The sequence below is a fragment of the Balaenoptera musculus genome, chromosome 21 (assembly GCF_009873245.2).
Source record: "Balaenoptera musculus isolate JJ_BM4_2016_0621 chromosome 21, mBalMus1.pri.v3, whole genome shotgun sequence".
Classification (NCBI taxonomy): domain Eukaryota; kingdom Metazoa; phylum Chordata; class Mammalia; order Artiodactyla; family Balaenopteridae; genus Balaenoptera; species Balaenoptera musculus.
The window spans coordinates 31,936,349-31,950,006 of NC_045805.1; the positions used below are offsets into that span (position 1 = coordinate 31,936,349).

Genomic DNA, 13,658 nt, shown 5'->3' on the forward strand with positions numbered 1-13,658 from the left:
CACATAGCACAGGGAGATCAGCTCGGTGCTTTGTGACCACCTAGAGGGGTGGGATGGGGAGGGTGGGAGGGAGGGAGATGCAAGAGGGAAGAGAAATGGGAACATATTGTATATGTATAACTGATTCACTTTGTTATAAAGCAGAAGCTAACACACCATTGTAAGGCAATTACACTTCAATAAAGATGTTTAAAAAATAAATAAAAATAAAAAAAATAAAAACATTTAAATGTCAAAAAAATAATTAAAAAAAAAAAAAAAAGAAGATGTGGCACATATATACAATGGAATATTACCCAGCCATAAAAAGAAATGAAATTGAGTTATTTGTAGTGAGGTGGATGGACCTAGAGTCAGTCATACAGTGTGAAGTAAGTCAGAAAGAGAAAAACAAATACCATATGCTAACACATATATATGGAATCTAAAAAAAAAAAGGTTCTGAAGAACCTAGGGGAAGGACAGGAGTAAAGACACAGATGTAGAGAATGGACTTGAGGACACAGGGAGGGGAAGGGTAAGCTGGGACAAAATGAGAGAGTGGCATGGACATATATACACTACCAAATGTAAAATAGATAGCTAGTGGGAAGCAGCCGCATAGCACAGAGAGATCAGCTTGGTGCTTTGTTCCCACCTAGAGGGGTGGGATAGGGAGGGTGGGGGGGAGATGCAAGAGGGAAGGGAGATGGGGATATATGTATACGTATAGCTGATTCACTTTGTTATAAAGCAGAAACTAACACACCATTGTAAAGTAATTATACTCCAAAAAAGATGTTAAAAAATAAATAAATGAAAATGAAATTAAATAAATGGACATATTCTTAGAATCATACAATCTGTCAAGACTGATTTATGAAAAAACTGAAAATCTGCAAGGCCGATCACTAGTACAGAAATTGAAACAGTAATCAAAAAGCTCCCCAGGGCTTCCCTGGTGGTGCAGTGGTTGAGAATCTGCCTGCCAATGCAGGGGACACGGGTTCGAGCCCTGGTCTGGGAAGATCCCACATGCCGCGGAGCAGCTAGGCCTGTGAGCCACAATTACTGAGCCTGCGCGTCTGGAGCCTGTGCTCCGCAACAAGAGAGGCTGCGACAGTGAGAGGCCCGCACACCGCGATGAAGAGTGGCCCCCACTTGCCGCAACTGGAGAAAGCCCTCGCACAGAAACGAAGACCCAACACAGCCATAAATATAAAAATAAATAAATTTTAAAAATTAAAAAAAAAAAAAGCTCCCCAAAACAAAACTCCAGGACCATATGGCTTCACAAGTGATTTCTACCAAACATTCAAAGAAGATTTAATACCCATCCTTCTCAAACTCTTCCAAAAAACTGAAGCGGAGGGAATGCTTCCTAACTCATTTTACAAAGCGAACATCACCCTGATACCAAAACCAGAAAAATTGGCAACACATGTACACAAAAAGAAAATTACAAAGCTGTAGTGAAGTAAGAAACAGTTCTTAAAGGGATTGTGCAGACTCACCTCGGTATTCTCCAGGGCCTACTTCAGAGGCAGCAGGTTGAAATGTTCAGTAAAGAGGCATATTTGCTTATCTTAAAGCTCTGGCTTAAGGGGCAGGCATATAATTTAACACATCTAGGGGCCTACTGAAATACTCTCCAAAGACAGAGGCCAGTGGACACCTACTTTGTGCTCTATCCCTGCCTCTTTACAGGTCACTGGGATCTCCCAGGAAGGAGCTTGTGCAAGCATGTTGCACCCAGGATTCTGCAATTCCCGCTTAGGGGATACCCCTTGATCTCCTGGCTCTGGAGGCCAGTGGGACTTGCATTCATGATTCCTAGGGGGCTGTAATAAACAGAAAGACAGTTTTGAGCTGGCAACCACCTCCAGGGCATAGCACCAAGACAGAAGACTGAAATATACCACAGGCCGTTCTATTGAACAGGCTTATTTGCTTGTCTTGAAGCTTCACCCTGAAGGGCAGTCTTCTGGTTTGGCACACATCTAAAGGCCTACTGAGATACTCTCCAGGGATGGATACTAGTTGGCAACATCTTTGCACATCATTAATGTGTAGGTGCCTAACAAAAGAGCCCCAAACTACATGAGGCAAAAACCAATACAACCACAAGGAGAAACAGATGAATCTACTGTAATAGTTGGAGACTTCAAAACCCCACTGTCAGGAATAGACAGATCCAGCTGGAAGAAGAAAATCAGTAAGGACACAGTTGAAATCCACAACACCATCAATCAACTGGATATAATTAACATCTACTCACTACTTCATTTAACAACAGGAGAATATACATTCTTCTCTCCTCACATGGAACCCAGATAGACCACATTCTGGGCCATAAAACACACCTTACCAATATTTAAAAGAAGAGAAATCATACAATGTCTGCTCTCAGATCACAATGGCTTTAAACTAGAAATCAGCACTAGGAAAATACCTGGAAACTTCCCCAATACTTGAAAATTAAAAAACACACTTCTACGTAACACATGAGTCAAAAAAGAAATATCAAGAGAAAATTTTAAATATGTTGAACTAAATGAAAGAGGAAATACAGTTTATCAAATCTATCTGATGCAGCAAAAGAGGTCCTTAAAGGAAAATTTCTAGCATTGAATGCATACATAAGAAAACAAGAAAGATATAAAATCAATCATCTAAACTTCTACCTTATGAAACTAGAAAATGAACAGTAAATTAATATCAATATGAAAAGAAAAAATAATTAACAGAGCAGAAATCAATGAACTTGAAAACAGAAAATCAACAGAGAAAATAAACAAAACCAAATGTGGATTCTCTGAAAAGATCAATAAAATGGAGAAGATTCTAACTGGGCTAAGAAAAAAGAGAGAAGACACAAATTACTAATATCAGACATGAAAGAGGGGACATCACTACAGATCCCATGGACATTAAAAAGATAATAAAGGGATAATATCAAAAACTCTATGCCAACAAATTTGATAACACTGATGAAATAAACCAAGTCCTTGAAAGACAAAATATGACAAAATTCACACAAAAATAAACAATATGAATAGCCTATATTTATTAAATAAATTCAATCAATAATTAATAACCTTCCATAACAAAAAGCATTGGTCCAGCTGGATTTTCTGGTGAATTCTACCAAACATTTAAGAAAGAAATCATACTAATTCTCTACAATTTCTTTCAGAAGTTAGAAGTAGAGTGAATACTTCTTAACACATTTTATAGGCCAGCATTACCCTAGTACAAAACACAGACAAAGACCTTACAAGAAAAGAAAACTACAGACCAATATCTCTCATGAATGAAGATGCAAAAATCTTCAACAAAATATTAGCAAATCAATTCCAACAACGTATAAGAAATATACACCACAACCAAGTGAATTTTGTCTCAAGTATGGAAGAATTGTTCAACACTTGGAAAATCAGTTAATGTAATCCATCATAAACCAACAGGCTAAATAAAAATCACATGATCATACCACAGTTACAGAAAATTATATGACAAAATTGAATAGGCATTTATGATAAAAGACCATCAGAAAGCTGTTAATAGAAGAAAACTTCCTCAACTTGATAAAGAATATCTTTAAAAAAAAAAACCTACAATAACATTATGCTTAATGGTAAGATTAGAAGCCTTCTTGCTAAGATCGGGAACAAAGCAAGGAAGTCCCCTCTCACCATTCCTTTTTAACATCATATTGGAAGAAAAGATGAGAAAATAAAAAGTACATAGATTGGAAAGGAAGAAATAAAACTGACTTTGGGAGTAATGATAGCATCATGGTTGCATAATATGTCTCTCTTTTTGGCTCCTCTGTTCAACAACTAAATTTTGGCATCCATCTATGAACAAAAGCACCTCTGTGGAAGTTGTAGGATCAAGCACCATACACCAAGGGACCCAGGAGGAGTCTTTCCCACCTGTGCATCAAGTAATAGGCAGACAGACCACAGTATAAGCTGTGGAAGAAGCAGGAGCCAGTGAATAGGCCTCAGCCTCTCTTGGTTATAGTCAGGGAAAACTTGGAGAGTGCTGACTTGGGCAGACACTCATGGACAAGAGAGCCTTGCAGAAGTCCGACCTTCCTGGTAATAGATGCCTGAATTCCTCTGGAGCAAATATATAAATAAATAAGTTTGGACACATTGGATAGGGTAAGAGTAACTTTGCCAGCACCACCCCTCCCTCAATGTGACACAGCATGGGGCTGAACTAGACAGCAGTGACCTCTCAGGGGAAAGGGAAAGCAGTGAGTGAGTGCAAAGCTAACGCAGGTATACAGGACATAGCTGGAGAAATCTATTTCTTTCCCATAGCACCCAGAGTACCGAGACAGCACCTCTATGACTGGGGGACAGATATCAGAAAAGAGGCAGATAAGAATATCAAAGGGCATTAAAGGGACATGGTTCCTGATGAATGCTTTCAGTACTCCAGCAGAAAGCCTGTCCATGAGGTGCTGGGAGAACTTCACCCAAGGATCCCACCACCACCTGACCCACAGGCACCTCCAATGCCCCAAGTGCTAAACCAACAACTCCCCCCACTTTTTGGCCACTCTTTGTATGCACATTTGAGTTCAGTGGCAAGAGCAAGCTCTGGTAGACATGGGGTGCCCTCAGAAAATCAGGCCAGTGTCCTTGGGCAAAGGAGAAAGCACAAACATGAGCTGTAGCACACCTTCTGGAAAACAAAAGAGAGGTTTCCAGCAGCTGGTTTAGTGAGTTTTTAAGAACCATAGAAGACACACAAACTTAAAACTCTGCCACAAAATGGAATAAGAAATGTGGAGCAGGGCTTCCCTGGTGGTGCAGTGGTTGAGAGTCTGCCTACCAATGCAGGGGACACGGGTTCGAGCCCTGGTCTGGGAAGATCCCACATGCCGCGGAGCGGCTGGGCCCGTGAGCCACAATTACTGAGCCTGCGCATCTGGAGCCTGTGCTCCGCAACAAGAGAGGCCACGATAGTGAGAGGCCCGTGCACCGCGATGAAGAGTGGACCCCGCTTGCCACAACTAGAGAAAGCCCTTGCACAGAAACGAAGACCCAACACAGCCATAAATAAATAAATTGTTTAAAAAAAAAAAAAAAGAAATGTGGAGCAGAGATATCCATAAAGTTAGAGAAAGACCTAGACATAAGCAAGACCAGTGAATAAAATCTCCCACCTGAAGACAACTAGTAAAGATTTAAGGAGGTGACTACTATTTCAAATATAAAAAAAGCAATGCAAAACTGCAAGGAATATAAAGAATCAAGGAAGTATGTCATTACCAAAAGATAACAGTAATACTCCAGTAACTGAACACAAAGATACAGAATTTAGCAATTTAGCTGATAAAGAATTCAAACTAGCTGTTTTTACAAACTCAACTGCCTACAAGAATCAACAGACATACAAGTCAATAAAATCAGGATAAACACGTGGATAAAATGAGAAATTTAACGAAGAGGTAGAAACGATAAAAAAGGACCAAAAAGAAATTCTAGAGATGAAGTATTAAATAAATAAAAAGAAAAATGCAATAGGTCATCTACAGCAACATAGACCAAACAGAAGATAGAATTGGTGACCTAAAGGACAGGAATTTTTAAATAACCCAGTCAGTGTAGCCAAAGAAAAAATACTGAAAAAGAGAAAACAAATCATATGTGATCTATGGGAAACCATCAAACATACAGATATTAGAATAATTGGAGTTCCAAAAGGAAAAAGAGAGGAAAGGGGGCAGAAAGTCTATTTAAAAAAATAATAGCTGAGAACTTCCCAAACCTGGGAGAGACTGAAACATCCAGTCACAAAGCGAATAGATCACTCCATTATCTCAATGCAAAATGACCTTCTCCAAGATGTATTATAATTACATTGACAAAAATCAAAGACAACGAGAGAATCATAAAATAAAGCAAGAGAAAAAAAATGATTGTAATCTACAAATAGAAACCCAGTAGGTACAGGCCAGGACAGAATAAAATGATATATTCAGTGTGTCGAAAGAATAAAAAAGTCAGTCAAGAATACTTTAACTGGCAAACATATCCTTCAAAAGTAAAAGAGAAATAAAAACTCTCCGAGACAAACAAGAACTGAGGAAATTCATCACCACTATACCTGCCTTACAAGAAATGCTGAAAGAATTTCTTCCACCTGAAATAAAAAGATGATAATTAGTAACATGAAAACATACAACACACTCATAAAGGTAAATAGACAGATTTTAAAAACTAAATCTGTAAGGGAATGGTGTGTTAACTACTGAACAATAGTATACAGGTTAAAGGGAAAAAGTATTAAAATAATCACTATAATTTGCTAATGCATGCACAATATGAAAAGAGGTAAATTATGACATCAAAAACAAAAAAGGGGGAGATAGTAGGGTAGAGCTTTTGTGTGTGATCAAAGTTAAGTTACAATCAGCTTAAAATGGACTGTTTTATCTATAAGATGCTTTATGTAAACCTCATGGTAACCATGAAGCAAAAACCTATAGTAGATTCATAAAGGATAAATAGAGGGCAATCATAGCATACCACCATAGAAAATCATGAATTCATAAAGATAGGCAAAAAGAGAAGGAAAAAAAGAATAAGGGAACTAAAACAAACAAACAACAAAAAACCAGCCAAAAAGTAATGAAAGAGATGGCATTACTAAGTACTTACATATCAATAGTTACCCTAATACATGAAATTAATTAATCAATCAAAGGTCAGAGTGGCTGAATGGATAAAAAAACAAGACCCAACTAAGTCTGCCTTCAAGAGAATCACATAGCCTCCAAGTAAAGAGATGTAAAAATATCCCATGTAAATGGAACCCAAAAGAAAGAGGGGGTAGCTATACTTATATCAGACAAAAAAAGGCTTTAAGCCAAAAAATGGTAACAAGACAAAAAGAAGATCATTATATAATTATAAAGTGGTCAACTCTGCAAGATATAGCAATTGTGAATATACACACCCAACATCAGAGCACCTAATATACTAAGCAAATACTGAAAGGAGAAATTGACAACAAGACAATAATAGTAAGATACTTCAATACTCCACTTTCAACAATGGAAAGATAATCCAGACAAAAAATCACAAAGAAATGCTGGACCTGAGCTATACTTTATACCAAATCGACCTAACAGATATATATAGAACATTCCACCCAAGAGCAGCAGAATACATATTCTTCTCAAGTGTACATGGAACATTACCAAGGATAGGTCATATAATAAGCCACAATACAAATTTTAGCAAATTTAAGAAAATTGAAAACATACAAAGTATCTACTTGACCAACACGATATGAAACTAGAAATCAACAGCAGGAAAGCTGGAAAATTCACAAACATGTAGAAATTAAACAACACACTCCTGAACAACCAATAGGTCAAGAAAGAAATTAAAAAGGACATTTTAAAATCTCAAAACAAATAAAAATGGAAACAACACGGACAAAAACTGGGGTTCTGTAAAAGCAGCTCTTAGAAATTTATAGCAATAAATGCATATATTAAGAAAATACAAATAATCCTAAAATTTATAAGGAACCATAAAAGACCCAGAATTGCCAAAGCGACCCTAAGGAAAGAGAACAAAGCGGGAGGCATAACCCTCCCAGACTTCAGACAATATTACCAAGCCACAGTAATCAAAACAGTGTGGAATTGGCACAAAAACAGATATATCAACCAATGCAACAGAATAGGCAGCCCAGAAATAAACCCACACAGTTACAGTCAATTAATCTTTGACAAAGGAGGCAAGAATATACCATGGGAAAAAAGACAGTCTCTTCAGCAAGTGGTGCTGGGAAAGTTGGACAGCTTCATGTAATGAATGAAGTTAGAACACAGCCTCAAACCATAAAAAAATTAAACTTGAAATGCCTTAAACACTTAAACATAAGCCTAGAAGAGATCACAGGCAAAACATTCTCTGACATAAAGCGTACCAATGTTTTCTTAGGTCAGTCTCCCAAGACAATAGAAATAGAAACAAAATAAACAAATGAAACCTAATCAAACTTAGAAGCTTTTGCACAGCAAAAGAAACCATCAACAAAATGAAAAGAAAACCTACAGAATGGGAGAAAATATCTGCAAACCATGTGACCAACAAGGGCTTAATTTCCAAAATATACAAACAGCTCATAAAACTAAATATTGAAAGTTTATAGCAATACAGTCATACAGCAGGGGAAAAAAATCTCAAGTAAGCAACCTAACCTTACACCTAAAGCAACCAGAGAAAGGAGAAGAAACAAAACCCAAAGTTAGTAGAAAGAAATAAATCATAAAGATCAGAGCAGAAACAAATGAAATCAAACAAAGAGACAATAGAAAATATCTATGAAACTAAAAGCTGGTTCTTTGAAAAGATAAACAAAATTGATAAACCTTTAGCCAGACTCATCAAGGAAAGCAAAAAGAAAAGGAGAGGTCTCAAATCAATAAAACTAGAAAAGAAAAAGAAGTTACAACTGACACCACAGAAATACAAAGGATCATAAGAGACTATACAGGCCAATAAAATGGAAAACCTAGAAGAAATGGACAAGACTGTACCAGGAAGAAATAGAAAATATGAACAGACCAATCACAAGTTCTAAAACTGAAACTGTAAGTAAAAAATTCCCAACAAACAGAAGTCCAGGACCAGATAGCTTCACAGGCAAATTCTACCAAACATTTAGAGAACAGTCAACACCTACTCTCTGAAACTCTTCCAGAAAACTGCAGAGGAAGGAAGACTCCCAAACTCATTCTGTGAGGGCACCATCACCCCAATACCAAAACCAGACAAAGATATCACATAAAAAGAAAATTACAGGCCAATATCACTGATGAACATGATGAAAAAATCCTCAATAAAATACTAGTAAATCGAATCCAACAAAACATTCAAAGAATCATATACCATGATCAAGTGGGATATATCCCAGGGATGCAAGGATTTTTCAGTATCCACAAATCAATCAGTGTGATACACCACATTAGAAAATTGAAGAATAAAAACTATATGATCATCTCAATAGATCCAGAAAAAGCCTTTGACAAAATTCAACACCCATTTATGACAAAAACTCTTCAGGATGTGGGCATAGAGGGAATATACCTGAACGTAATAAAGGCAATATATGACAAGCCCACAGCTAACATCATACTCAATGGTGAAAAGCTGAAAGCATTTCCTCTAAGATAAGGAATAAGACAAGGATGTCCACTCTCACCACTATTGTTCAACATAATTTTGGAAGTCCTAACCATAGCAATCAGAGAAGAAAATGAAATAAAAGGAATACAAATTGGAAGAGAAGAAGTAAAACTGTCACTATTTACAGATGATATGGTACCATACATAGAAAATCCTGAAGGTTCTACCAGAAAACTACTAGAGTTCATCAATGAATTCAGTAAAGCTGCAGGATACAAAATTAATACATAGAAATCTGTTGCATTTCTATACACTAACAACAAAAGACCAGAAAGAGAAAATAAGGAAACAATTCCATTAACCATCACATCAAAAAGAATAAAATACCTGGGAGTAAACCTACCTAAGGAGGCAAACGACCCGTACTCTGAAAACTGTAAGATGCTGATGCACGATATTGAATATGACACAAACAGATGGAAAGATATACCATGTTCTTTGATTGGAAGAATAAATATTGTCAAAATGACTATACTACCCAAGGCGATCTACAGACTCAATGCAATCGCTATCAAAATACCAATGGCATGTTTTGCAGACCTAGGACAACAAAAAAGATCTTAAAATCTGTATGGAAACACAAAGACCCTGGAGAGCGAAAGCAACCTTGAGAAAGAAAAACAAAGATGGAGGAATCAGCTCCCTGACTTCAGACTATACTATAAAGCTACAGTCACCAAAACAGTATGATACTGGCACAATGACAGACTTATAGATCAATGGAACAGGACAGAAAGCCCAGAAATAAACCCATGCACCTATGGTCAATTAATTTGCGACAAAGGAGGCAAGACTATACAATAGAGGAAAAACAGTCACTTCAATAAATGGTGCTGTGAAAACTGGACAGCTACGTGTAAAAAAATGAAATTAGAACATTCTTTAACACCATACACAAAAATAAGCTCAAAATGGATTAGACCTAAATGTGAGAGAGGACACTGTAAAACTCTTAAAAGAAAACATAGGCGGAACACTCTCTGACATAAATCAAAGCAATATCTTTTTCGATCGGTCTCCCAGAATAATGGAAATAAAAACAAAAATAAACAAATGGGACCTAATTAAGCTCAAAAGCTTTTGCACAGCAAAGGACACCATAAACAAAACAAAAAGACAACCCATAGAATGGGAGCAAATATCTGGCAATGATGTGACCAACAAGGGATTAGTCTCCAAAATTTACAACCAGCTTGTAAGACTTAATATCATCAAAAGAAAACAACCCAATCAAAACATGGGCAGAAGACCTAAATAGACATTTCTCCAAAGACAACATACAGATGGCCAAGAGGCACATGAAAAGAAGTTCAACATCACTAATTATTAGAGAAATGCAAATCAAAACTACAAAGAGACATCACCTCAAACCAGGCAAAATGGCTATCATCAAAAAAATCCACAAATAATAAATGCTGCAGAGGGTGTGGAGAGAAGGGAACCCTCCTACACTGTTGGTGTCAATGTAAATTGGTGCAGCCACTATGGAGAACATTATGGAGGTTCCTTAAAAAGCTAAAAATAGAGCTACCATACGATCCTGCAATCCCACTCCTGGACATATATCTGGAGAAAAACATGGTCCGAAAGGATACATGCGCCCCGGTGTTCACTGCAGCACTATTTACAACAGCCAAGACATGGAAGCAACCTAAATGTCCATCAACAGAGGAGTAGATAAAGAAGATGTGGTACATATATACAATGGAATATTACTCAGCCATTAAAAGGAATGAAATAATGCCATTTGCAGCAACATGGATGGACCTAGAGACTGTCATGCTGAGTGAAGTAAGTCAGACAGAGAAAGAGAAATATGATATTGCTTATATGCAGAATCTAAAAAGAAATGATACAAATGAACTTATTTATAAAACAGAAACACTCACAGACTTAGAGAATGAACTTATGGTTACCGGGGGGGAAGGGTGGGGAGAAGGGATAGTTAGGCAGTTGGGGATTGACATGAACACACTGCTATATTTAAAATGGGTAACCAACAAGGACCTACTGTATAGCACAGGGAACTCTGCTCAATATTATGTAACAACCTAAATGGGAAAATAATTTGAAAAAGAATAGATACATGTATATGTGTGACTGAATCACTTTGCTGTACATCTGAAACTAACACAACATTGTTAATCAACTATATTCCAATATAAAATTAAAAGTTTTAAAAAGAAAGAAAAAATACATGCAGCCCAATATTCACTGCAGCACTATTTACAATAGCAAAGACATGGAAGCAACCTAAATGTCCATCAACAGTGGAGTGGGTAAAGAAGATGTGGTACACATATACAATGGAATATTCCTCAGCCATAATAAAGAATGAAATAATGCCATTTGCAGCAACATGGGTGGACCTAGGTATTATCATACTAAGTGAAGTAAGTCAGAGAAAGACAAATATCATATGATATTGCCTATGTGTGGAATCTGAAAAATGGTACAAATGAACTTATTTACAAAACAGAAAGAGTCACAGATGTAGAAAACAAACTTATGGTTACCAAAGGCAAAAGGAGGTGGGGGAGGGATAAATTAAGTGTTTGGGATTAACATATACACACTACTGTATATAAAATAGATAACTAATAAGGACCTACTGTATAGCACAGGGAACTCTACTCAGTATTCTATAATAACCTATATGGGAAAAAAATCTAAAAAAGAACAGATATATGTATATGTATAACTGATCCACTTTGCTGTACACCTGAAACTAACACAACATTGTAAATCAACTATACTCCAATTTTTAAAAAAAATGAAACAAAATAAAATAGGAGTGTTCTACTATCACTTGAGATCGACAATCCAACCTTCTATCCACTGCACTTTTACTTTTTTGGTATGGGAAGTAAATTGGTCTCATTGGGAAAAATTTAAAAAAGTCTATTACAAAATGAGGGATAAAACCAATAATTTTCCCTCACCCTATATATTCATAGACACACACACTTTAGTTTAATTATCTTCGCGTAACGAACAGGTTAATGTATTTACTGGAATATTTAATACCTCTGAAAAGTGCCCAACTGTAAAAATAAATTTGTTAGAGTCATCAGCAATTTAATTCTGTACAATGTCCTCTAAAACATATGGCTACAAATTTAGTAACCCAATTCAGCCCCACATTTTAAGTAGATACAACATGTCCTAGAACACAGTAGGAACCCAATAAACGTTGAATAAATTAACAAATGATGCTGAAAAGTGTCCAAGAGAGGTGATTTGGGAAAACCTGAATCATGTGCTTACTTACTCCATGTCCATTGCACTTTAGTGAACAATTATATGATCTGTCTGCAAGTATCCTTGATTCTACACATTCACGATTTACACAAATCTAAAGAAAAACACATAAAAATTTTTTTTTCTGAGTTAGAGGAGTCCAGTTATTGTAACATTACCATCAGTAATTTTATAACATAAGACCACAGCCATTCAATGCAGTAAATTTCCATTAAGTACTGCTTTTGCTGTAACCCACAAATTTTTATATGTTGTATTTTCATTTTAATTAAAAATATTTTTCAATTTCTCTTGAGATTTCTCCTTTGGCATAAGTGTTATTTAGAAATGTGTAGTGTAAGCTACAAATATTTGGGGATTTTTCCGATAAGTCTAATGTAAACTATGGACTTTGGGTGAGGATGATGTAATAGTGTAGGATTGTGGATAGTGTACGTGTCTGCACTTCTGTGGGGTAAGTGGTTATGGGAACTCCCTGTACTTTCTACAACTTTTGATGTGAACCTAAAACTTCCCTAAAAAATAAAGTCTATTTTTTAAAATAAATTTTAAAGAAATGATTCAGGCTTCTGGTATTCGGTTCCCCATTTAAGGAGTTTGGAAGTTGCCACTCCATCCTAACAACAAGTAAAAAGTTGAACAGACTGAAGAAGCAACAACTCTTTTAGGATCCATAAAAGAAGTGATTTGGGGGCAAACCACTGCCCCCAAATTGGAGAGACAGACAAGTGAACACAAGGAGTCACAGCTTACCAGAGAAAAGATTCACAAGCGGAAACCTCCTCAGGTACCCGTGCCAGGGTAGGAAAGTCTGAACTGTAATTGATGAATTGCTGGAGGCTCAATACAGACACCTCTGAGAGTTAGGAACTCCAGGAGAGCCCCACAGTTTTGTGAGATGTACATCCAGGAGCTCAACCGGGTTCTCACAGTAAATATTAGAGAAAAATAATTTCTTGTCTTCTGGCAGGAGGAGGGGGAAAAGCAACCATTCTGAAGTAGCCAGAGCACTCTGTTCTTAGCAAGCTTGCCCTCAGGAGAAACTAGTTAACTAGAGCCTAATCTGGTGGTGTTTTATCAGAGCCTAACTGATCTGGGGGAAGGGAAATACCCAATTTCAGTCAGCTCTAACCTCCCATGTATAAGAAGAGAAATACCCAACTCCAGCCCCCTCCAGCCATCCTGTCCCAT

At 36.9% G+C, this 13,658-nt stretch overlaps 1 protein-coding gene across 1 annotated transcript in view; it reads right to left on the reverse strand.

Annotated features, from left to right (window-relative positions):
* Nucleotides 1–13,658, reverse strand: part of ADAM32 (ADAM metallopeptidase domain 32) — a 176,573-nt gene that overhangs the window by 15,439 nt on the left and 147,476 nt on the right. The window contains exon 17 of the mRNA XM_036838636.1: nucleotides 12,478–12,561. Coding sequence (XP_036694531.1) covers nucleotides 12,478–12,561 — 84 coding nt within the window. The remainder of the gene's footprint in view (nucleotides 1–12,477; nucleotides 12,562–13,658) is intronic.